The 27,949-nt window shown below is 39.7% G+C and overlaps 1 protein-coding gene across 3 annotated transcripts in view; it reads right to left on the bottom strand.

The window, feature by feature from the left end:
- Positions 1–26,505, bottom strand: part of iqsec1b (IQ motif and Sec7 domain ArfGEF 1b) — a 199,363-nt gene extending 172,858 nt beyond the window's left edge. For 2 of the 3 annotated variants that reach the window (XM_067588396.1, XM_067588395.1), the window contains exon 1: positions 26,031–26,504. In XM_067588396.1, coding sequence (XP_067444497.1) covers positions 26,031–26,308 — 278 coding nt within the window. In that variant the 5' untranslated portion in view covers positions 26,309–26,504. Of the gene's footprint in view, positions 1–26,030 lie in introns of all 3 variants that reach the window. The other variant, XM_067588400.1, reaches the window with a different exon arrangement.
- Between the last annotated feature and the right edge of the window lie 1,444 nt (positions 26,506–27,949).

Below are 27,949 nucleotides of genomic sequence, written 5' to 3' on the forward strand. Positions count from 1 at the left end.
TCCCAGCTCCTTCAGTCAGCATGTCGAAGTGTCCTTGGGCAAGATACTGAACCCCAAACTGCTCCCAATGGCTGTGCCATCAGTGTTTGAGCGTGTGTGTGAATGCATTAGATTCCTCTCCTGATGAGCAGGTTGACACCTTGCATGGTAGCCATCAGTGCCATCAGTGTATGAATGTGTGTGTAAATGGGTGAATGTCGGCATACAGTGTAAAGCACTTTGAATGGTCAGAAGACTAGAAAGGTGTTATATAAGTGCAGTCCATTTACCATTTACCATATTTGGGTAGTGTGATATTATTATAAAACTACATTCATCACATAATGAGATAAACCATGTTATTTAAATGACCAAATTACCCCAAAAGGACATTAATGAGCCATAATAATAACAATAAACAACCACCGCACTTATGGGTGATTTAATGTCGCAACAAAATCATCATGACAAAGCCAAGCGCACAATTTCACCTAATCAATTATCAATTTAGGCATTTCAACAATGTGTGAATAAGAGAGCATCACCAAGAAACTTGAGGTAACCATATTGCAAATATATACTGCATTTCTCTTTTGATGTTCCATTCATTAAAACAGAGCAAGGCAACTGGCAGATTAGGCTAAATAGCCTATAAACAATAAAGGATAACACGGCAAAACAGAAATGAATGAATAATCAAATAACTAAAAATAAGTTTTACACACAGTGAATGTTTGTGAGGAGGCTAAATCATCTTCATTTGAACACATCTGATTATACATGTCCCTCAAACCACTTCGAGCAGACATTCAACAATTTTTGCAGGTCATTCTCCTCTGCTCTTTTTATCATTTCATTATGACTTGACGTAGTTATCAGATCACACACTCCCAACAAATGCCATTGCCTAGCAACTTAGAATGTTTAAACATGAACCGCACAGAAATAAATGCATTTCATATACGGGTAAATTTCACCTGGTGGCAGTTATAGGTATAAATGCCCGTGTTTTTAATCTTCACTCTTTTTAACAACATTATTTTAGGAAAAGTCAAAGACTGGGGGATATAAATATCTTATACTTTTATATACAAAACATACTAATGTACAATTGAAAACCTGTGGCGGCTGAAGTCTGATGAAGTCTGCTAGCTGACATTAGTTACAGACTAAGAATGTGTTTTGTTGCTAATTAATTTTTCATTTTGTGGCAATTATGGAACAATGATAAATGCCTAAACATAGCCTAACAGTACCACAAGTAAAACAAAGTCTGTGAACTGAACATCTAAACTTTGCTAACATTAGCTACCATTAGCCACTGGTCATAACAGACCAAGTAAGGTTGTAGCAGCTAAACCTCTGAGTGTACAAAATAAAGCAAGAATGCATTTTATTGCTTTTATCGCTATTCATAAGAGGAACAATGTGTTATTTCTTTCTTTAAAAAAATTGCACATAATCTGTGGCACCAATCTGGTTTAGGGGTTAGAACGCTGGCCACAAACCTTGGTTCAAGACCATTGTTGAATATATATCCTGTCATCTCTCTATTGTCTATAATAACAGCTTATAATGCCCAAAAAGATGTCTTAAAGAAGATCTGAAACTATCTTGTAAATTCTTTTGAGTGACCACAACTTTGCTCGAAGTGAGGACTTCCACACCCAGCCTGACCTAGAGGCAGGGCTTCCATGAGTACAGGTTTTAGTAGGATAAAATTGTCCAAGTTCATATGTAAGGTGAAACATTGACTTAATATGCATTATGATGCACTGGGTAACTCAGATTGATGGGACATTAGAGTCCTGTCATGAACTGGCACCTGGTCCAAGTGATGGGGGATTAGTACCGACCAAGAAGAGATAAAAAACAGTAGATAGAATAGAGAATTACAAGGTTCCATATATCACTACATGGGTATGGAGTTGTGCAGCACCTGAACTGCTTGAGTGGGACTGGCATAAAGAATCAAAGACATGTATTATTATATCCTTAGATGTAGGAGATCAAGGTAAAATTTGAGCATAACTTAACTCAAATACAGGCGTATGTATCCTGTTGATTGATACACACTACACTAACTCCTACATGTTTATGTACAAAGATGTGTAGACTTCTTAATTACTTCCATTGTCAATCATTGGTCTACAAACACAGCCCTTGGCTACAGCAAAGGCAGTGAAAACCCTAGTGAGATGTTTTTGGCAGGCACCACCATCATGGAGGTCTAGCTTCTATTTCCTTTTCTACTGCCCATCAAAAGCAATGCTCAACCGATCCAGCTCTGAGCTTATTTCTTTGGGCATTTGGGAGCTAATATAACAAAGAATCTTTGATATCTGATAGTGCTGGAAAAAAAACAGACATGATCAGCAGCATGCCGTTTATTGCTGTTCAGAGAAATGCAATTATGGACATGAGGAAAGTAGGACTGTGAAACCTTAAACTGATCCAAAGAGGTGTGATACCTCCACCCCTTCAACTTCACTCATTAAGCTCTGGTTTTATCCGTATTTCAATCCAGTTCTCTATTGTAGTTTTGTCCAAATAAAAATGTTTATTAAAAGTCAGAGAATTGCTGTGATATGATGCCAGAAATCTCATAACATGTGAATAAGAGAGCAATGTGTCAGTGCACTGTGGTATTTACCATGTACTTAGGAAGTTATGGTTTCTAGTGAAGCTCATGCAACACATAAACTCGAGGGAAATTCTGATAATTCTCCTGTCACTCCGGTACAATATCCAATAAAACAGAAATGCAAAATTGAAGAAATGAATCATGAAAATCAAAGAAGAACCAGACATAACTGTTCAGCATTTTGAACAGTGAAAAGTTGCAGAAGAAATACACACACTTTCAGAAATCAAAAAAAAAAGAAAAATTTCCTAACCAGATTTTTATTTTGCAGTTGTCTCTACAGTACATTGTGAGCGTGTTTGGTTCTGTGACCTGCAGTCTAGTGCTGTGAGTGTCCTCAAGTAAAAATGGTCTTGTTATTAGAAACTAGAGGACTGTTTAATAATGTATGAAGGGTTTGATTCCTTTGGAGAATGTCACTATCAGACCCTCGTCTCTCCCACTGCCTCCCCATAAAGCGACAAGTCAGAGTTGAGGCAGGATTTTCAAAGCAGGCTCTTCCTGTTGGCTTATCTCCATCTCCTCTCTGTTCCTGTCATTCAGACCCCCTTCCAGAGCCATGCTGCAGCTCTGACCTCACTTCCTCACCCATTTCCTGCCCTCTGCTCAAACCCCGCTGACCCTGTGCTGGTAAAGGTGGGTTTTTTTCCCCTCTCTCTTCTGAAGTCAGTGCCTGTGCATGGCTGGTCTAAAGTTAAGTGTCAGCAAGATCTGAATCCACCAGAGATAATAAAAATGGAGACATGTTAAACTGCCTTTGTCCATCTGTGTAACATGCTATGAGTTTGGTATTATATTGAGGTCACATGTTTTTGTGTCACAGAATCACAAAAAGACTCCAAAAAGGGTCAGAGGCCTCCATTTAATAGGATTTTGTCTAAATTAAGCCCATGTGGGATAATTTCTGTTGTTGAAATTAAAGCTGAAAATTATAACTGTCTTCACATAATGTGGGATTTAGCCTGTAAATATTATGATACTGAATAGATGTTGATGACTGCCTACACCCACACTGAAAGTCTGTAAATATAAACAAGAACATATTTATTGTCTGTAAATTCTCATATTTGGACAGAAAAGCATCTGAACTCAGTTAAAATCTGTTTCCAAAGCTAACACTTCAAAACAGTAATTAGACTAACATTGCCCTTCCAGTTGCCTTATTTATTTATTTTTTTTGGCCATTTAGGTGCAGAGAAACTCAAGAAGCTAATAGACACACCTCTGACATATTATCGTCTTATAAAGATGCCCACATGTTAGCAAACAGCTAGCTATTTACACAGCAGACAGACACTGAGCCGCATTAGAATTCATGAACAGTCCAATATTAAGGACTTTCCTTCAACCTCCATTAAAGAACAAGTACAAACTAAACTACACATTACCACATACAGACAATTGACAGATTAAAGGAAAAACAACCACAGAGTGTCTTAGTAAGGTGGTGGCCCACCATGTGCCACCAGAACAGCTTCAATGCACCTTGGCATTGATTCTACAAGTCTCTAGAACTCTTCTGGAGAGAGAGCTGTCTAATACATCAGTCCAAAATCTCTCATGGACTGCAAAGGTCATAGCATATGATTCACATCATTTTCACACTCATCAAACTATTCAGTGACCCTTTGTGCCCTATGGATGGGGGCACTGTCATCCTGGAAGAGACCATTCCCATCAGGATAGAAATGTTTCATCATAGGGTAAAGGTGATCACTAAGAACAACTTTGTATCGATTTGCAGTGACCCTTCCCTCTAAGGGGACAAGTAGACCCAAACCATGCCAGCAAATGCCCCCCATAGCATAACAGAGCCACCAGATCCCCTTACTGTAGAGGTCAAATATTCAGGTCTGTACCAGTTTTTCCTTTTATTTGTCACCCATCTCTAGATTTATGTTGGCATTCGATGTTTATACAAGTGTTTCTCTCTGAACTCTGAAGTGTTCAGAGCCTGATGCATATACTTATCGCTGTATTGACACCACTGTTAGGTCTATACTGGCTGAGTGTTTACTTGATATACTTGACTCCTGTAGTGCAAATTCTGATTCCCTTAAACTCACAGACAATCTGAATAGTGCCCTGCTCAAAATGCTTGACTATGTTGCTCCTCTTACAACCAGAAAATGCACTCGGATGAAATCAGCACCATGGTTTTCAGATGACACCTGTGCAGTCAAACTGATTTGTAGAAAGCTTGAGTGCAGGTGGCGTATGACATAACAAGAGATTTATCGCCTTGCCTGGGTCGAGAGTTTTAAGAAGTATAAATGTGCATTTTCAGCTGTTAGGACAGCATATTTCTCTCACTTGATTAACATTAATAAAAATAATCCACGGTTTCCTTTTGATACTGTCACCAAACTCACACAGAATACCTTTGTCAATAGCTCTTCATTCAATGCTGATGATTTTCTGGAATTCTTCACAAATAAGACTGACTCAATTAGAGATAAAATCACTGGTCCACACTCCTCTCAGAATGATGGTTATGAACTCTCCAATACAGTGATGGATGCAGGTACTGTGACTCGGACCGATTACACCCTTTCACAGTTTGAAATAATTTCCCCTGAGGCCTTTACCTGCCTGATAACTGCTTCCAAACCTACAACCTGCATATTAGACCCTATACCGTCTAACCTTTTTAAGGAACTTTTTCCTGTTTTAACTAGAATTATTCTTGATATTATAAGTAAGTTGCTTTCCATGGGCTCGGTGCCATCAGCTTTCAAGGCTGCCATTAATAAACCGCTACTTAAAAAAACCTAATATTGATCTGCAAATTCTGAACAATTATAGACCAATTTCCAATCTTCCTTTTATGTCAAAATTACTTGAGAGAGCAGTCAACTTACTGCCTACTAATCTAACAATAATGTTTTTGAAAAAAAACAACAAAAAATAGGATGCATGCTATGGACACTATTTTTTGTTCAATTGTGGGAATTTTTGAGGGCGCTATATAGAGCATAAACTTCACATTGAGAATTTAGACATTCCCATAATGTAATAGTGCTCTGATAAGGAGTGATGTCAGACAGAAATAGTCTGCAATTGAGCAATTGTTAAAACAAAACATTGTTTGGCAGAGCTTTAAATCCTTGCTGGGCAGTAGCAGTGGGACTGAAACGTATAATGGAAATATTAATGCTTACATTTCTCTGATTGGGATAATTCAAAGAAAATTGCAGTGCTTTTGATGGGGCCCCAGTGAATGTGCTTGCTTTTGGATTGGGAGTGATGCCCATGTGTCCAAATAAATGTGTGTGTTTATATACCGCCTCCCAAGCCAAGGTTGTGCTCGCTGGCACTCTGACTGCTGTGTGGCTGCCCAGCACTGGGGGAAGGGGGGGGACTGCACACCGTCATTAGCAGGTATTCCAAGCAGACAGACAGTCCCAGCTTGAAGCTTTCCCTGGAAGCCTCAGATGAAATGGCACAAATAATGAGGCACATTATCAATCACAGGCAGGGGGCAGCTGGTTCAGTGTATATGTGCCACACACACTCTCTCCCTCTCTATCTCTGACTTATATACACACATACACAGTGCTTGCGGCGAAGAGAGTGAAGCAGAGGAAAGGCACAGGAGCCTCAGAGCGAAGCCAAGAGATCATTACCTGAGCAGCTCTTTTATTCAGCTCATGGCTGCCCTGGCAGATTGGAGTATTGCAACCATACTGTGTTCACCCAGGATTAGATAAAAGTAAGAAAAGGTCAGTGTCACAGGAATAAATATGGGTGTCCTTGCCATCATAATTAGGAAACAAAGCAGGGTCAAAATGTAATGAGAGAGAGAGAGCTGAAACTCAACAAGATTTGTGTGGTTGCACTTTTTCAAGATGCAGTATTCTATAGATAAACATTTATTTAGAAGTGAGAAAAGTAAATTCCAGGGTAGCCAAAGATGAGCAGGATTATGTGTCGTATTCCTCTTCTTATTTCAAAATTACAAGTAATCTAACAGACCAAAGGGTCTGAGCTGTCTGTCAGTTGTTCCTACACTGTTAGCCAGAGTGTAGCAGATATAGGAAGAGCAGTGGGGGTGCTTGTTGTGATGGAATGATTTTTTTTTTATAAAGATTTTTATCTTATTCCATACAGCAGCTTTAAGACACATACAGGTCCAAACCAATCTCAAGACAGGACTCATGATATGGCTTTTATCTTTGGTGTACACAACACAGTTGGTCTGTCTGTATTGTTTCAATATTTGAACAGCTGATTGAAGATTTTACTCTACTGAAGTTAACTATATTTTCCTTTCACACATCCGTCAACCAAAGCCAGAATGCCAGTGGGCCGTCATACTGAGTTGCACTGACTTCTGAGTTACACTGGACTGCTGGTTTGTTTCATTTCAGTTTTTTTTTTAATCAAATTTCCAAAAGCAGTATTAGTTGATTTTTTTTGGCCACTTGGGGGCAGCAGAACAATCTCTGACACAACTGACATATTATCACCATATAAAGTTGTTATGGCAAATGTGTTAACAAAATGTTGCTTAATTGTACATCTAGAGGATACAAAGCAACATTAGCATTCATTTAGAGTCATGTTTCAATCCACCTTAGAAATGTAAGTCCAGTAATTACTCTCTGTTTTGGTATTCACCATCTTTTTAGGGGAAATATCTGGTTCCACTATTTTCACCAGTTAGTCAACAGACAGACTCTGTCTGCTGTTTGATGCTAGTCAGGTAGTGCACAGTGGGATTATTAGAAGTTTTTTGCTGCACTGTTGTTGCAAACAATCAAAGTGTCAAGACTGATCAAATACAGGTATTAAAACCAAAACAATGAGCTGAAAGACACTAAAACGATCTGCAGAGCTGAAGGGACATAGCACTAGAGTCAAGTGATATTTTTTTTTCAAGTGTCATTTCAAGCAACACATTTCACAATATGCATGGTAATTTGATCCACTGTTAATAAAAACATCAATTAGCACAGCTTAAGACTTGTCTTATTGCACCCTGTTTTGATTCATTTACTGTTGTTCTTGCCTTGTTATGACTGGATTGACCCTGACTAAACACTGGTGCGCTATTTTATTAAACAATGTTCATTCAGTCAAAAGAAAACTGCAAACAAGTATACAAATGTAAGAGTAATGAAAAGCAAACTGTCATTTCTGAGCTGGCCTTGGCATTATAAAAACAACGATAAAGTATTATGTAACTGTAGCCGTAGGTGCTGCCATAATCCCCTCCCTCGGACAGCTAGTGCCTAAATCTAGAGCAGCGGCCTGGACTTATAAGTTCATTGCAGTTCAGACTGACCGAAGCAGCCTGCCTGTTGTGTGGCGTGGGAACCTGTGGGATTAATGCCACAGAGATCACACCAGCTACAATGGCTGAGCTGCACATCTGTGACTGAACGTCAGAAAGGCCGAGGATTGAATAATACCTCTTCATCCTGACGTCAGAACATGATAAGAGATCATAGGAAGTGCTTAAGTGTTCTTTCATTTCCTTTGCAGTGTTGAGCACACAGATATCCTTCCGCAGTCTAGCTGTGGCAGTAACACAGGAGATGTGTGGGCTCTGCATGGTGACACAAGCGGTGATTTAGCAAAGTAATAAAATAAGATTAAAACACTGATGTCTACATAGTTTGATTAATATTGTTGCATAAACTTACCTGTCACATTTTGAACAAATCATTTATGACCCCTAAAAACTACTGGCATTATAAATCCCATCATTCCATCATTCAGAGCGAATGATGTAATGAATTAAATATCTGGCTGGCTTTTTTAAGCTTTCTTAAATCTTGTCCTCGATATAGCTTCACAAACATTATTTTAAACCAGTCGTCTGTTACACCACTGATTTACAGGGAAAGGCTGAGCATTTTGTGTGGTAATTGTAACTTCAAAAATGTTCTTGATTCAGGAGTTGCACCATACATTAAAGTGTAAACATTTAACCCCAAATGTTTAAACTGGTATAGTGATTTCCCATACGCAATTGAGTTTTAATGGTCAAATTATGACAATTTAGTCATTAAGGAGAATATATCATCTCTCAGGTCAAAGTTGGTTGATGCAATATCCAACACAACAAGACTAACTGCTTTGCGACCCCCACCTGGAGGAGCTGTAGGACATGGCAAGAGAGAGGGACGTCAGGGCTACCTTGCTCAGCCAGCTGCCACTGTGACCCAGAACCAGACATGCTGCAGACAATGAATGGATGGCATTTACAGGTGGCACACAGGTAAGCATATACTTCAATTTTAACAATGGGTCAAATGTCAAATATCATATTGATGAACCCACAAAGGATTATCACCTGACTGTGCAGTTTCTCTCAGCTCTCAGAGTCTTTTAGCTCAGTTTTGGTTTCTGCAACTTAAATGGTTTGTTCACACTCACTATTCTCATCATTTCCAGCTGCAGCAGGCAACTGTTTTTAATGAAAAAGCTCAGATAAACTCATGGTACACAACCTGTCCTGGGCCAAACAGCAAACAGACGAAGTTAGCAACTAGCTGGTGAAGACATTGGAGCATTGAGCAGCTAAAAAGACATATTTTTCTCAGGAGTTGGTGGAGATCACAGCTAAAAGGAGAGTGAATATCTGACTTAAATATGCTGGGTGGCCAGAAATACAGCTCCAAATGAATGCTAATGTTGCTTTCTGCTGGTTGTGTAAAAAGGCAAATGTTTGCCACTTTCACCACAACAATTTTATAATGTGATCAGTATTACTTTAATTTAAAAAGGTAAAGTGAGAGTTCTGTGCTTGATCCTTGGGTGCAGAAAGTCTTTGTAACTATCACTGACAGTTTTAAAAAAAATGCCAGTGCAACCATTCTTCACCTTCCAGTCCAATCTTATAAAAGGAGCTTTTGACCACTGTCATTTTATCTGAAAAGCATTTCTAAAAATTGCATAAAATGGCCTTCAGTGTGCTGTTTTTGTTTGGTGTAGCATTAGCAGAATGGCCATTTTGTAATAAAATATACTGTTATATAATCAGTGCATCAGTGTAATACGCTGTAAGCTGCTTGCTAACATTTCAATCTCTAATGTTAACTAGCAAGCTAGCCTGAGGTTACTGTATTCTCCACTCAAAAGATGGAGGCAGCAACAAGGGGCGAGAGAACTGACCCGACTCATCTGCAAATAATTGATAAAAATTAGGTCTTGATGTCATCACCACAGGACTGAACACAATCTGTACTCTTTTTTTTTTGAAAGAATGAATGATGAACAAGAAATATGGGGCTCATAATGCTGCTGTCCCAGGCCATCAGCTCTCCCTCAATAGCACAATGGCCCAAATTGCCCACAGAGATCTACATCATTCTGACCTGTTATATAAAACTAAATTATACTCATTAATCAAAGGCTAATTACACATTGGCACAAACAGCAGTATGGGAGACGGCCAGGATGTTAGGAGGCTAACTTTTTACTGGTTTCCACTAGTTCTGGGCTCAGATCCATCACTGGACAGCCTCCAGGGACAAGCTTTGACCTCATGGCTCCTTGACCTTTGGCTTTAAGAGACTGTCATCATTTCATCTCTGCAAGATGAAATTAACCCGCTGAGGTTGTAACCGGAGACGAAACGAAACGAAAGAAGGAAAAGAAAAGAAAATTCAGTCCCTAACTGTAGGTGATTATTACACATATTCTTTATGCTCTGGTATTATTATTATTATTATATAACATTTAAAATTGCTAATCATTGGTACAGATTGAGGTTTGTCATTGGGTCCTTTTGTTCTGTCCTTTAGCTTTCTGTGGTTCATCTTTATTCAGGTTGGGTCAAGTTCAAAAGGCATATTTCTTACCTGGTTATACAAAACAAATGAATGCTCCATTAGTGATCTGTGATGCTTAAAAACACTTCTTGTAATGATTCTTCATAAACTGGACTTAAAAACAAAATGGGTCATTGCAGTTTTTGAGCAGGGAAGTTAATTCTTGACCTTTGGAACAGTCTGTGTAACAAACTAATCTAAGGTCAAAGGCCTACTTACTAACTTTTCAAAGCTTTCTTCTATATTTCGTCAGTGAGGAGGAGGATAAAGAGAGGCAGTTGAAGGCCAAAAGTTGCAAGGAGTGGATGATGAGAGTCCAGTCCTGACACTGCTAAATCAATGCACAATACCAGAAGTATCCCAGTGGGACTGAACTGTTGGAACATCTAGCCAGAGTCTTCAAGTCACAAGGAACCAGCACTTAGCAGAAGTCATTCAACATCTTAGGACCTCATCTGGCACACCCTAAAGACAGAACCTGCCTGAGAAGGAAACTTGCATGACATTGGTGAAAACAGGCATCAGCCGTCTGTGAACACCAGACTGAGATCCGTCACTACATAGACTGGGAAGTGGTCAAAGTCATCTGCAAAGAATCAACGAGTGAGAAAAATCAAGAAAGGCTGTCCACATTTGACAACAAAGCCCCTTGGACCAAGAAAGGCATTACAATCTCCCCACCATATGACCACCTGTTATCACATGACCAAAATTTGAAACATAAGGCTGCTGTATACTCTGTCAGAACTGCTTGTATGGCAGTCAAATAGCTTCGGAACCCTACTCCCCCGAAATTCTTCCCAACGGACACACTTTCTCATTCAAGTGAATGGGAAGATGTGTTCAGAACTTTGACTGGTACTGTACATTGCCCAGCTCTCTCTGCCGATACAGAAAAGTAACTTTAATGATAAAATATGGAGTGAACAGTAGCCCATTCATATGGCATTGTACAAATCTGTCCTGTGAGTTTGTATCTTTCCCATGTGTAACTCAATACAGCTCAGATCTGCTGTTGAAGACCTTGCAGAAAGGACGCAAAGCTCCTCCTTGGGATATACATCATTTCATGTTAGTATGGATCATTAGAAAGTAAAGTGCCCCTATTATAGGTACAGGTATTAACCGCAGCTTTTCATCACTCAGATTTAATTGGGAGTGAAACGGTCGAACAGCAAAGAGGAGATGAGTCACAGCGATCTGGCAGCCGGTTAGAAAACCAATAAGGTTCATCTGTCAGGGAAAACTGAGGAGCTTGTCGCCTATACATGGTAATCATTATCCTGAGAACATATTCAAGACCTCTTCACTAACAAAGAAGTTGGAAAAGAAATCTGGGCTCCTGATACTCGGGGAGGTAAGGGTGCAGCTGGCAAAGACAGGCCCCAGGAAGCAAGCAAATAGGTGTAGTTTAAGCTGCAGATGTTTGCTATGATAAAGTCTTAGTGACTGACTGCTTTAGAAGATGCCAATTATAACTCTTTAGAGGATGAAAAGAAAGCATTCTTCCGACAGTTGCTATTTAGCATTCAACTGAAGAATTTTTGGAAGAGGCTATAAATGCTTCCCACGTGGCTCGACTTTGTTTAAAAAAAAAAAAAAGATACCAACTGATCTATTTTGGATAACTCTTAAGGCATGGGTCTTTGTTAAGAGGCAGCTTGGACAGTCTTGAGAGAGGAAAAAGACAATCCAGAGATCTTTAATCAATATCAGAGTCCTTGGACTTTGGGAGAGTGTTTGAAATGTTCAGCTGGCTACCTGCATGTTTCAGTGGTATGGATGGCTATTACCTTCATGTAGGGCAAGAGCAGTTTTCTACCTAATTAGTTTGCAGAGAAGCTTTTCCTATTAGCCTAACTACCACATACTGTATCATGAGGCAGTATGTGGTAATGGATGTAATGCCCAGGGATACAAATCCATCCAGGGAGACAAATATAATGCCTTTGCTGACACACACATTAGGGGTACACGGACACAAAGACATGTAAATTAGATATGGGACAGTAGCAGGGCGTTGATGGCACAAGAAAAAGCATTGCTTATCCCCATAATGAGGATTTGGGGTTAACTAATTTGAATAAACACCTTCAGATCCTCACATAACCACTTTAATGTAGGTTTAGACCAAGTTGTTACTCTCACATCACTCTCACACTCTCAATCATACATAATAACAGAAACATGCAATGACGAATGAAAAAGCGCTGCCTACAATCTTTATTTGTGTACTCTTCTCTGCCTGATGGCGATATGTGTGTAATATGTTCAGGTTTTCCTGGTGCCCTCTGATTGATTGACACTGCACGCCCAAAATAACTGGGTGTGGGGCAGAAAATTTTACGTTCAAGTAATGTTGCCAGATTGGGTGATTTTCTGCCCAATTGCTGCTTCCTTATTATATAATATTTACCCCTTGAAGGCAGGCAAAATGTACACGGCTTGCTGTGGTACTGTGGTGATAATTGTAACGTGAAAGCACTTGCTAAGTGGCCACCGAAAGATATTTTTTTTAAACTTTTAGAAACCGCTAGCCTAGCTGCTAACCACCAGCAGCTGGCTCCGTGTTACATTGTATGGCGCATGTTCACGCCCAAAATACACAGCGCTACATAGGGCCGTAGCCCCACCTTGTGGTGCTACCATGCCACAGATCATTTGGTGACTTGAGTTGAGAAATGGCATGTTTCATTTCTTATGAATTCAAAAATAAGAATGTGTTACTTCTTTCAAAAGTTACACAACCTCGCATTAACATGGTGCAGTTAAGGTGGCAAAAGTTAGGCACTGATAGAGATTGTGCCAAAAACCTTTGAAAATCTGTTCAGGAAATCTATTGTATATTTTTCTTTCTTTCTTCAAAATTTAAAGCAGCCTCTACAAACCTTTCAAGTAAATGTGATATAAGCTGCTACTGTGACCTGCTTACAATCTGACTTTAACTGAGTGCGACATGAGTTGACATGTAGCTTGCTACTGTAGCTGTAAAGTATATTGGCAACATCATAAAATAGCTTCTTGTTTTTCACAAAGGTTAAAATGGGATACTTATAGAAAAATTGAAGGTAAGAAACACATCAGGAAAAAATGACAACTTTGGTATCTGCTGAAGTGACACGGTCATGTAAGCCTGCAGTCATGCATAATCGCATATATTCCTGGACAAAAATATATTCCTGGACAGGTGTATGCACTTTGCTAGGGAAGGAAAAATCTGATTTGGAACTTGCATGAAATTTGGACCAAGAGGACAGTCACCTCATGTATTATCAGGGTATTATATCTGACAGACAATTCAAATTGTATTCAATAAAACAGCCTTTACCCATTGTGTACCCACTTCACAAATGTCCAACTTTCTCTCACAGAGGCTTCTACTATTTGAAAACTGGATTTGTTTCATTTACAGTACTCAACTCAGCTTAGGCACCCAAAAGAAACACTTTTGCTTATAAATATAAAAAGGAAAGTTGTTTTACTTCTGAAATATAGTGTCCAAGAAAAGTTATGAAAAACTGAAAAAAAAAATTTCACATAGCCAAATTTTATTGGTTTACTGTACCACGAAGCACAAATCCTACTGCACCCACAGCACTGACCAGAATATATCTGTGGGGAGTTGATAGGGTTGCTGATCAATAAAACTGACTCAACAATTAACCCTCAACCCTCACAACCCACCAACATTTTCAACTTGTCAATGACAGTCAAGGGGCTGCTGTTCTAAGACATTTCAGCTACAGGGGTGAAAAGACCTTGAAAAAGCAACTGGCAGAGCTCACGTAGTTTACATGATGATATACCTCCCTTCATCATGATAATGTATATTACCGCTATTTATCTAGTGTACACCTCTCAGTAGTTCACCACCACTTTCTGCCAGATATTTGATTGAATGCAGTGTGCTACTTTAAAAAGGTTGTTTCCATTCCTAATCCTCCTGCAAAGGTCAAACATTACTCCTTCAAATAGCCCCATCAGGCGCATCAAGAAGTGCAGAGAATGGAACATACTGGCAGGATGGAGGGTCACGCAAACACCTCGGAGAAGCTTGTCAGAGTGAAAGGCAGTGGAGCTGCGATCTCAGCCCCAATTCACCCTGCAGATCTATCTGCATCTTCTCTGCCGGACCAACAGTCAGAAACACAGAGGGGTTTTGTTGGCCCACTACTTGCTTTTGTTTACTGACCCACTACAATACTCGGGATTGGTCGGCAGTTTGCAGAGCCATTCTGCAGTATCACAGAGCTGTGATCAACTCTACCTGTAAATATCTATGAGCAGCGGATGACCAACAATCTTCAGTCCAGACGATATATACAATAAAACACTGTACATAAGCTGAAGTAAAAAATAGAAAATCTACTGTTTTCTCCCAATTCTTTAAAGTAGCCTATATAACACATGATTACTGTCAAAAGCAAGTGTCTCTACTGGTTTACAGCAAAATTTCAAACTGAACCAAACTCATTTAAGTTCAGGAGCAGGATTCAGTGTTTTGACAGCTTGGACAGTGTTCACGTCAGCACTGGACACTTTGATGGTTTGATTATAATGGAATTACTTCTTGTAATACAACAAGACATTAAGGAGGATTTATTCGTGGTACAGAGACTGTGACATTCAAAAATGTACTATTTATCCCATTTTGTATTTTGTATCTTTTTTTTGCTTGTTTTCTATAGTAATCTGCTACAGACATTATGTCAACACACAGGGGTGCAAGTTGTTATTGAAACCTCCATTATTGGACGGTAGATTCCATTTTCAACATATGTACATGTAAGTATGTACAACAGGAAAGCATCGCATCCTCACATTTGAGAAGCTGGAACCAATAAATAAATGACAAATTACCTAAATGATTGATTCATTTTTTGTCAAGTCAGCTTATATATTACAATTACTTGTGGTTTCAACACTACAATAGACAGAGATCAGACTTCGGGGAATGGTGCACTTCCAACATTACCCCTACTAGCTAAAAGGCTCCATATTTGGTAAACTGAGCATGTCACACAGAATATCCCAGACACCACTGCATTATAATGTAACTTGAGCTAATGAACCACCTTGTTACTGCAGTCTTGAATTGCAACATTTTCACTTGCTGGATTTCACAAAAAAGATAATGCATATCTCCTCTGGTGTTGTCACATTGTCAAAAACACACAGGCAACTGGGTGCCAAACCACACAAGCAGGTTTTAACAGTGGTGCACCCGAGGTCACTGCTATGTGATTATGTGACCGCATGGAATGTAGCTGTGAAGAGAGGGCTCAGAGACCAAACAGAGCTCTTGATTTAGCAGTCAATCTTAGCCCCAGTCGTCACCTGTGGACATGACCTTTGGGTAGGTATCAAGAGAATGAGAGAAAATTATATACAAGCAGTTGAGATGAGGTTACTCAGTGTTAACAGTCTCAATCTGGATGACTACATGAGGAGTGTAGTGAGCTGAGAGAGGACCTCTCTCCTCACTATGCATGTATGTGCACATTCAGTGTACATAAACTGAGAAAGGACTTTATAGTGAAAAAAATCACATCAGATACAAATTATTATTCTATTTTTATATGGCTTAAGACATGTCTGGAGGGGAGCTTTAAAGGGGACCTATTATGCTTTTCCTTATTTTCAGTCATATACGTATATAAAATTACAGTGTCGGATGTTCATATTAAATGTGGCCGAAGTCTGAAATAATGAGGTCAACATATGTAGAAGTAATCCCTGTGAACAAAAAGCACCGGCTTCAGACTGCTCTAAACGTTCGGTTTCCAAAACTTTTTTCTACTTTCAGCCCAAGCTCATGTCAACTCATTTTTCTCTGCTGCTGGTGGTGCTGTGAGATGCTGTGAGTGGAGAGGAAAGTGACAATTGATGATCATAAAATTGCTAAAGCATAACCAAAGTTGCTGTTCAAAGATGGCAGCTGCCCTGACTCCATTTAGTCAACAGTCAAAACACTGGCAAACAAAAAGTGCTAATTCCTCCCCTTGAAAAAGTTAACTTCGACATGCATTTGTCACACAATTGGGGCAATTTCTCATTTATCATATGTGCATATGATGTCCTCTATAAAATATCCCCTGCAGCTGTTATGTGAATAACTACATGAATGATCCAGTGGAGAGTAAATCCCAGCAGGCACATTCAAATTTCATTTATCCCTCTAGCACACTGTAACTGTGTGAACTTTAGCATAACCTACATGCACATTGGCATTGACAAGGCAGTGGATGAAATCATAATTCCAGGATGGTCCACAATGAACCTTCATGTCAACTATGATATAATGGATGGGCGGCAGTCAAGCCAGTCTAAAGGATAGGTCCTGCAGCTGGCAGAGATATGGCTTCAGCTGAATGATAGATGGCCTCCATTTATACACCTGATAAAATCCTAGAGAAAAATGTTATCTACTCTCAAATGAACAGCACCAAGGGTAGCAAAGGTTCATCTGTCCAGGTGAATACCAATACTGTTCTATGCAGCGTACACTATAGGCGAGCAATGGATAAATAGTGGTGCTTTATAAACAAAAAGTAAAAGACAAAGCTATTACATGCAACTATCAGAAATTAAAGTAATAAAATTAAAATTACATAATGAACCATGTAACTGACAACATCAAACAACTGAAGACTAACTAGGCATCCTGGTTATGCCCCAAAGACTTCCTGTTTGTGTCAAAACAAACAAAAAATTAAAGTGAATTCCACTGATTTTACACGAAGTTTGGTTTACTAGTCATGTAAAAACTGTTGTATAAAGTCTTCTGTGGATCTAGAGGAGTCTTTCTCAAGTCTGAGAAAATGACTCAAGTATTCACTTCTCCTGTTTCCAACTGCAAGTGTCATAATTCCAACTGTGAGTTGGGACAGTTTTTAAAAAAATGTAACTATGATCGTCACCTAACTTTAACCCCATGGCTATTACTGTAGCCATGACAGCGAGGGTTGCCCAACTGTAAAGAAGTAGTAACTTAAACCTACACCGCATGTTTCTCTAACTTTAACAAAGTGATCATTTTAACCCAAACCATGATCTTTCCCTAAACCTAACCACATGGTGTTTGTGCCTAGACCTAACCAGATTAGAAAACGCTCCTGTTTGTCCATGGTCAAACAACGTGTTTGGTCATTAAATGTGGAGAATATGTTGAAATGTGGTATACATATTTTCTGTTTGTTGCTAGCATGGTTAGCAGTTTGATTTGTTACAAACCCCATTAGCTGTTGGTTGTACATGACCTATATGAATAAGAATACTCTGAGTAAGAATGAACAGGTAAAGCACTACCTGAATTGACTATTAAAGGTTCAATGTGTAGGATTTAGTGGCATCTAGTGATCAGATTGCAGATTGCAACCAACTGAATAAATCTCCCCTCACCCCCCCTTCTAAGTGTGTAGGAGAACCTCTGGAAAACGCAAAAGGCCCTGAAGAGCTAGTGTTTGGTTTGTCCATTCTGGGCTACTGTAGAAACATGGCAGTGCAACATGGTGGCCTCCATGGAGGAGGACCTGCTCCTTCTGTAGATATTTAAGGTAATGAAAACATGATTCTTATTTTCTTGGGGTTATACACTAATTAAAACATAGTTATGAATATTATATTCCATTTCTGACAAGTCCGTTCCGCTAGGTGCCACTAAATTCTACACACTGCACCTTTGACAACTAACAAACTCACTGTGCTGTCACCCCTTGTTGCTGTTAGTGGCAAACATTCACCATTTTATATACCCATGTTACACTGAAATCTGTGACTCCTTAAGTTCTGTGACACTTGAGGGCCAACAATCGAGAGCCAAAAGCCCCATTTCGACCAAAGGTTCCAGGTACTTTGGAACCAGAGGAACTAATCTCAGGAACTAAACTTGGAACTTTAAGTCCCTGTTGTGCAGTCCTGTTTGCATTTCCATCGCATCTGAAGAACCAGGTAGATCATGCAAATTAGACCCAAGAGGAATTAAAAAACTACAGCTGTACTTGAAACACAGCATTCACACATGAGGAAGAAATGCAGAGAGCCTCTACCTACAACTTAACTGTGCTCAACAGTATGTCGTGTGGTTCAAATGCAGTTCATGTGCTTTAAACTCCCTTTAACAAACACAATTTCCTACAAGCCCAAGACCTTCACAAGTTAAACATCACTATTTCAACAGGATTCGGGTCAGGCAAGTGGTGAACCGTGAGATTGGACAAAGATTTTTTTGAAGGCAGAGATCACAGCAAACAAAGCTTGAAAGACGACATTAGAAGACAGCTTCTGCATACAGTATATTGAACCTTAAACATGCACGTGAAGCATTTTGGTGAGAAATGTTGAATTTAAACAAAACTGTCTGTTCACAAAGAAAACTCAGGGTACCTTTAAACTTGTGCCTCATAGATCAACGGTTTCTTGGCAAGACTTCAAGAAAAAACAATTCTAATTTGTACTGTTCTGCTCCAGTAAACAATATTCTGTGCTCCCACACTGCCCCGAGATTATCGATAAGCACAACTCAGCATGGAAAATATGGGCCTACTTTCAAATGGATCTCATATAATAATAAAAATAGTATCAAGGAAAAAGTTCAAACTCATTTAAATATTAATAAGGATTCTTAAAGAGTAAATCCTTTACTACCTCAATACCATTCCATTTAAACTTTCTTTTGTACTTGCTTTTCTACTTCTATTGTTTTTTTTTTAAAATCTCACATTGTTCCCTACTGAAACAACATCTGTACAACCTCACAGCTGTACTATATACTATCAAATACATATTTTATGTCATGCATGATCAACATACTTGACAAGTCTTCTGCTGATCCATTCCTGCACTTGCGGCAATCTTACTGCATGCCACACTGTGAGCTCATAAAGCTATAGAACATTAAATGTTAAATACTGAATACAGAACCATGACACAAAGCAGCTTGGTTATTGTCATTAAAGAATATGGTACATTTTTAATTGGAAATCATATCAGATTGGCATTAAAACAGACAAGTAATTATGAGTGTAGAAATGATTTCCTGTTGATTTGGAGATTCATTTACTTTTCAATTTGATATCATGATCTCACACCAGGGGGCAAATTCCAAGAAATATCCCAAGAAAAGGTTTGGTACATCTGGTAAAGCAGTCTTCAAGTTAAGAGGTGGATACACTAATTTCATACAGCCACAGAGTTTTTTTTTGTGTTCACCTCATAAGAATGTATTTCTTGTCTTTGGATTTGGCAATACATCAATTTCTCATTAGCATCTGCCTTCTAACGCCTGTCTAGAGTGTGATAAATCACCACATTCTGCATCTTCTGATGTGCAGTTTATATTATCACGCTTGCAAGTTCATTCACCTTTAAATGTTTAAAGTATACAGAAACAACAAGAAGCATACAGTGTATAGTATATAACATATTAAAAATGAACACTAACAGAATTGAATAACTTGGCAGATTTCTTTTACCTCTGACAACATCCATGAATATTTCAGTCCAAAATGTATTCTCTGAAAATTTATTTATTCTTCTCATCTTCTGTATTCAAATGGCAGCCTGTCAAGACCACCCTCGGGGTTCAAAATCTACACTGTTCTCTGTGTAAAATGTATTTCTGCTTGGGCTTTAAACACATCACAAACAGTGCATATTTCACAGCTTGCCCATAGCGACTGTGGCATATGTGCTTACTCATAAAGTCAAAACTTTGTTACATTCCCGACCAATTTTCATATGTCCTCTGGCAGTGTTCACTTTTTTTTGACTTCTGATTTGCTTTGCATTCTGAGCTGCTGACCAGCAAGCTATTATTTCCTGCAGCGCTGCACACACACACACACACACACTGAACAGATGAAGCTTTGCATCCAGGTCTGAAACAAAGATCCTCAGAAGAGCTGCTCTTGGCATGGGTGAAGGACATATGGGGGTTTGTTCATTCTCTGTCTCTATGTGTGAATGTAATGTGATAGAGAGCTGCCAGATCCAGGCCAAAGTTCAGCTTATCCAATATAGCTTTAATGCTCCAAAGTAATCATGCTGTACAACGGTTTCCGTCTATGCTCCGGAGAGCTTCTTAGTACTCAACTAATGAACAAACAGAGTAGCAGAAGAACAATGTCTTTTGAAATACCTCATAAAGCCAGAGGGAGCTCTGTGAAATCTGATAGATTTTCTCTAGTGATGTCACTTGAGACAGTGTCAGTTGGGGCTGAGAAACAAAAAACCTGGCGGTGTGGAGTTAGAAAGAAGCAAGGTTACCAGACCTCTGTAGCTGCTCCTCATCTCTGCTGGGTGCTACATTAGCCGCTACTAGCATAACACACCTGAATCTGTACAGGTGAGTGAACTGAATCGAGTTGCACTGTGGGTAATGGAGGCACCAGGTTTAAATTTTTTTTAATCCTTTTTTCAAGCTGTCCATTGTGAGTCTGTCAATGTTATAGGAACTCTTTTAATTACATTTTAAAATAGGGTTGAAATGCGACATTTTTTAGAACTTCATGTTAAAGACAGTTGAGCAACAATAATAAAAGGTCTGCACAACCTGCAAGGCTGTCATCATATATATATATATATATATATATATATATATATATATATTCAATTAAAAAAAGATCTACACTGCCTATAGACTGACAGAAGCAGATCTGTGCTTTAACTAAGTACAGTGCTGCCACCACTTGAATTACCAGTTTCAGCAAAGACAGAGCAGAAAAGTCCTCAGATTAATTCATCAGCCTGATATTTGCGGGCAGCTGCTAGCTAGCATTTGCAAAGCAGAATCCACACACTGTTCAGTCGACTCCCAGCAGTCCAGCTCTCGCAATCAACAAACACAAACTGAGAGCACAGATCAGTGTCATCTGTCCCTCTAGTAGACTGTTCATTACTGTCTTGTAGTATTAGGGTTATAGCTAATGTAGCAATCGTTCATTTATGTTACTTAGTCATTAAAAGTAACATTTTTTATCCATGTTGTAATAAATCGATTTTCATGATTTAAACATTTTACACATTGTACTCATTTTAACTGAATTAATCTGATAGATCGCCCAGGCTAATTTACAATGGACAGTTTGAGAAATCATTTTATTCTTGCTGTGATGTTCCCAGATTTCAGCAGTTAAATTGTTAAGTACAATGTTATAACCGATAGAAATCGATGACCAAAACTACAAACATTAGGCCCATGTTGTAATAAACTTAAATACTCCTTTAAGTGCCTTGTTTAAAGACATATGAATGGCAAATGAAGACTTTGTGTGTGTCACATTTACTGCTGAATCAGATTTATGTCAGCCAGCCAGTCAGGGAACATAAAACAGCAACTTGTAAATCACAAGTTCTCCCCCATGACTACTAATCTGCTGCCTCAATTACTAAGCTGGCAAAGTGGGCAACTGCCCCCGGCCTGTAGACTCCCAGAGGTCCCAAAAACATCAGATCCACTGTGAAAAAAATGGTTGTTGATCTTTTGATTAATTGTACATTTGTGAGGGACTTTGCACTACCAAAGTGCAATATCAAGTCAGAAAGGACTTGGTTGGATTTAGTTGTGTATTTTAACATTATTGCATAAAAGCAATATGTAGCTATTTCAAATCACCCCAACCTAAATGTAACAGGAAACCTGCTAGTCCCTGTGGGGGGTCAACAGGGACCGAGCAGCAAGTTTCATTTTAGTTTAGTTTAATTTAGTTTTTGCTATTTATGCAAATGTTTGCAAAGGAATAATTTATTCTCCACTGTGCAAGGCCATATACTGTATCTACCAACACACACACAGTCTGACCTTGATAAGGGCTGAATGAGCTGTGAACTAACAGCCAAATAAAGCACAGAATAAACACAGTGGATTAGCTCATAAAGCCAACTGTGGTGGGAACAACATGCTCCCACTCTATCAAAACAGAAACACTACTCAAATCTCTGGGCAGTGTCACTTCACTGATTACCTGGAGTAACAGGGTGACCTGTCCTGCTGCATGGTGATAGACTGACATTATGCTGTGTGTGTGTGTGTGTGTGTGGAACAGGTATTCCTCACGTTGTGGGGACATGAATCTGTTTACACAGTTGTGGGGACTCGCCTCCCTTATTGGGACAAAAAGCAAGTCTGCTTAATGTAAATCATTAATTTTGGGTTGAAGACCTGATTTTAAGTTAAGGTAAGTTTATGGTTATATTAAGGTTAGGGTTAGGCATGTGGTGGTTATGATTAAGGTTAGGATAGGTCTCTAGGAAATGAATGTAAGTCAATATAATGTTCTCTGAAGTGATGGAAACATGATGTGTGTGTGTGTGTGTGTGTTTGTTTTAAAAGACCTGGGAGAAACGCAGCTCCCCCATTGGCCTTCCAGTCAAGGCCAGGACTGTATGCTGACTGTGGTCAGCACAAAAAGAACAGCTGACGTGGCCCAACTGTTGACAGAACACAAGGGACAGGACTCCCTCTCAGCTGTGAATGTGCAGGAGAAGTGTTCTAAACTCAAATATTTTTGCATAAATCTTGATTTTTTAACCACAGACATGAAGCACGTCAGGATAACTCAAAACGCAAACCTTTGTGTTTTGCTACTCAGGTGTTAAAATGACCACAGCAGAATGGAAAATCCTGAGAGACGAGCTCCCGTGCTCTGCTCCGCACCGATAACTATTTATAGCCTCCATACAAACGATGAGCGAGCAAATATGATAATGATGTCACAGGTTAAAAAGGTCTGACTGTATTGCACTCGGCACAAATAAACAGAGGCGGGTTATTGCTGTGGATGCAGCTTTCCGGAGCAAAAATAAATTTCGTGCAGGCAGTATTTTCAGCAGCGTCTGAACTTGTGCTGGGATCATCAAACTGTTAGACTGTGCAGCTAATCATTCACTAGCAGAGATGCTGTTCATAGTCAGGGGCAATAGAGAGACCATTCATGCCAAGGTGTCTGTCCTTTTGTATTACAACACTGCAAGCGTTTGCAAATCACTTAACAAGACTGCTTTATGGCAAATCTGGATTTACGTGAACTTTATATTGATGTGATTAAGCTTGATTTTTTAAGATATTCCATTCAATGTATTAGCCAAAAACAGACATTCCAGCCTGCTTATTTTACTTATGATACATTTTCTAGAAACTCAATTTAGAAACCGTTTATATCACAATAGTTGAATATCTTCATGTTTTAGATGGTTGATCATTATATATATATATATATATATATATATATATATATGTATATATATATATTCTCTGCTCCAGTCCATCTATGTCTTGTTCCAGTTGCCTATTTCTCATCAGGTTGTCCTGGTTCCCCAACACCTGACGCAGACCTTGTTAACCCGGGCGACGTCCGAGCCGGTATGACTCTCGAGTTTAGGGTTTCACTCATCCTGAGGTAGGCTAGCAGCATTACAGACCTTGCCTAAGGGTCCACACTGGATATGTGTTACCCCGCCCTGACCGGGATTCGAACCCCCGACCTCCTGTGTGTGTGGGATTTTTTATATATATATATTTTCTCTTGGACTTTCAGCTAAAATGTCCTGACAGCTCTGATGGAGCTCAGGATTCATAAATACAATAAGAGGCTGCTTTATTACAAACAATTACACCACATAAACCTGGAATCTGTGTGTAACAGCTGACCTGTCGGATATGTAGCCAAACACAGAACATTAAGTTAATGTAGTTACCGCTGCTATGCCGCGTGCGTAAATGCGCACATCACTCTCTCAATTTAAAGACGCACTTGTCGTTTCAGCTGCTGTTTGATGCTGCAGGTGTTTAATAAAGTCAAAGGAAAGAATCTGACACACAGCCGGCTGTGGACAGCAAACAGAGCATCAGTTCTGATGTTTCTGCAACATCCTGGATCACATTCAGTGACACCTGAACGATATTATTGTAAGATTCAGACATTAATCTGACATGTCATAAACTCGACTGAGTCACGTTAACAGCTGTATTTTGATGGACATTTCAATAGGTTGTAGTAGAAGTGAAATACTAGAGAAGTAAATGAAGCAGAATACATGAAAGTTGGTTTGTGTCTTTTAGTCTCTCTGCAGTTTTCATAATGGACCAATCTGTGTGCTGATATATGGAGAAAAGCCTTAAACACTGGAAACCGCTCCACTCACTGTAAAAAGCAACTTTACCGACTGCAGCCACGGTCTGTATGCATCTTGTTATGTGCAGCACAATATTCTCCCCCTCCCTCTGTCGCTCCACGTGAAGTTCCACTATGTTACATTAAAATACCTGTTTTGATGACCAGAAATATGCGAGACTATAAACGGAACATAAACATTCGGAACTAAAGCAGTTGCGACCCACAGGACCTACAGGATGGAGCCAAAGCTTTGGCACCGCGCTCACAGCTGCCTTTCACTGTTCACTGTTGTTGACATGAACACAAACGAGACGCAGCAGGTTTTCTGTGAATGATGCACATCCAGGGCGGTTTTATACTGAATATTGACAGAACAAAATAGGTTTCTGTCGGCGTCTGGGGTAATCTGATGTCGTGTCAGTTACAAATATTAGGAGGGGTGGGGGGCAAATTCCCATGTTTCGTATTTTGGAAGGGACGTGACGCCCCTCGTCCCCCGCTGCGATCACGCGCCTGTGTAAATTTCAACATACCGTGATAAGTTTAACCATATCGCCAAACCCAACATAGCACAGTGGCTGTGAAATGATGTATGTCAAGCTAAAGTTAAAAAAACAAATCAGATGAATTAAATTGATTTAAGCCAGTCTATGTTTGATCAGAAATCATCAAGGAAATGAATGTAGAGTTGCAGGTGGAAAGCTAAGAATGTGTAAAATCCATCATCACAATCACAATGAGAATTCTAACTACTTAAATACTGTAAATAAATGCACTTTTCCTACTTAAAAAGCACAGAACACAATGTCTTATTAAACTATTAAACTTCAGTGTTTTGCAGCCTGGGTGGAACATGTCTGATAGAAGCTCTCCAAAACAACTGCGCCGTTTCAAATTGAAAGCCATCCACTGTTGTCGGGAGATTACGTCAAAGACAACATAAACATTAATATGGCATCATTATTTCTGGATCATTTTTTCAAAGAATATCTAGCAGAGACGATACGTGCATCCTAAGCAAGGCTGAACTCGGAACAAAGATGCGTAAACTTGTTTTGTGACAAACCCCTATTTCCTCTAATGTCATAACAACAGTCACATCACGCGGATCTCGACTTCAATCACGGCTGTCTTATTGTGCTTTCCAGAATACCATTTACATCGTGTAACACACAGTGTACCGTGAGCCTAACGGGTTCCATATTACGCAATACGCGTGGACACCGTGCGTAGCCTGTGTGTGAGCCTGCAATAATCCCTTACAATGTAAAAAAAAAAAAAATGACACGGTTCATTAAAAACCTGATCCATGACAAAGTGGCAGAGAGAAGTAGGCGTTTGATTTGGTGCGTGGTTACACCTGACGGGGATGACACAGATAAACACAGCCGCCCACCATGCAGATCTCTCCAGCCATGGAGCGAACACTTTGGTGACACAAATGAGGAATATGAACTTTGACAGCACCATGTTCATTCAAACCATGTGCAGGGAAATTAACAGCAAACTTACTTTTCCTGCATAACATTCTCTTTGATGGCTCCCAGGCTGGAGTGGCTGCCCTGCTGGAGTCTGCAGGTGGCCAGGTGCCGCTGGTGCTGATCCTTCAGACAGACGTTTTCCTTGCAAAGATCCGTCACTTGGATCTCCAGCTCTTCAATCCGGACCCTCTGCTTCTCCAGCAGCCCCTGCTGAGTCTCGATGATCTTGTTCAGCTCCTTTAGATACTCCGCCGCCTTGCTGGGGTTCTCTGTCGGGTCCATCTCGTAAAAGCCCCGTTGCCCGTCCATGAAGGCGATATCCACACAAGCGAAAAAGCAGCCCTCTCCCTCTCACAAACAAGCTCAGTAGTAGTGAGACTGAGCGCCGTCAAATCCAGAGATCCTCCCTCGCTCCGACATGGCTGGTTTGTCGTGTAGTGGCGGCAGCGTTGCTGAGAAGTTGGCCGGTTGTGGTGCGCTGTTGCTGTACACCGCCGCGTCCACACGCTCTGCACCGCAACAGCCTAACTAACCTCCAGCCAGCCGCTCCTCCGTACATGGGAAAACTGTTTAACTCTTTCAGGGCTGGAGGTTCAGCGCTCCGGATGCGCGTTCAGTCTTCTCGTTCCAGGTTACAGCGCGCTGCAAATAAAGACAAGAGATTGTTCTCCGCATGTGCGTCTACTCAACAGGTAGGTTGAATTTCTGTTGCGCCAAATCCCAGGTGCACTCAGCTCAACAGAGACGTTCATTCGTGTGTAGTGTCAGTGTTTACTCATGCAAGAGGTGGCACTTTGACACCCTCCACCACCATGCCAACAGCAGCTCTGGCTGCCTGGAGTAGAAAAATCCTGCTCTGTGAAATTAAAATAAGCAAACCGCTTGATTCTGCTAATCATAAAATTAAAATTAGAAAGAGTTGGAAAGACAATAATATGCGGATAATTCGATTTGGATCAATTTAAAAAAAAAAAAAAAAAGGTTATTTACGTATGTTAAAATTGCCCTGCGCTATTTGAAAGTGCTGTTGACAAGCATGGCCACATTAAACTGCTTTGGGACCCTTGGACACTATTAAACCACTGGGCCCCCAACATGTGGAGCCCTGGGGCAGCCTTGTCTGTTCTTTTCCCACTACCTTAACCAACAACCCATAATAATCCTCCTCTGAGTGTGCACAGCTGCACCACTGTTTAATGCTACATTAGACCTTATTATATAGGCTCTAAACCTGCACATTGAGCTGGCATCAGCATTAGAATATTCCTTTTTAAATCTCTTCCAGAGGGAGTATCAGTGTCAGACTGAGGGAAGTCATTAAAAGAAAATATAATATAAGAGGAATATGTAAAATGACTTTTTTTCCCTAATAACTGATCATATGCAGCAGCTGTTAACTCTCTATTTTGTCCTAACTGTCTCTGGGTGCTGATAGCACCCAGAGACAGTTAGGACAGTCAGGTGAGACCTGACCTTTAGTTGGTAAATTGCTAGTTCGGATGCTGTAGCAAACTCCTGACCACAGTGGGTCACTCAGTGAGCCTCTTAACAGTGTTACTGTTTAAGAACATTAAAGAGCAGTCATGTGATGTAACCTGCTCAGTTGTATTGGAAGCTGCTGCAACTCACACAATGCCCCATTATTATTTGGACAACATCTTCAATGTGATTTCTAAGCTTGTCAGAATTGTTTGCCCACTTTTTTCATAATATCAACCATGTAACAAAAGAATGTTTGTTCTGAAAGCAATTACAGCAATTAATAGCAATTAATAATTATTAATAAAAAAATCACCATATGAAGATATTTTATGGATTAAGTGATTGGACAAACAATTGAAACAGTAATTGATAAATAATAATTGATAGTTGTGTTTTTTTTTTTTTTTTTTTAAAGGTAATTTATTCTATAAAATGTATAAAATAATGACAGATATGCATCTTAATTTT

Source organism: Thunnus thynnus, chromosome 4 (assembly GCF_963924715.1).
Source record: "Thunnus thynnus chromosome 4, fThuThy2.1, whole genome shotgun sequence".
Classification (NCBI taxonomy): domain Eukaryota; kingdom Metazoa; phylum Chordata; class Actinopteri; order Scombriformes; family Scombridae; genus Thunnus; species Thunnus thynnus.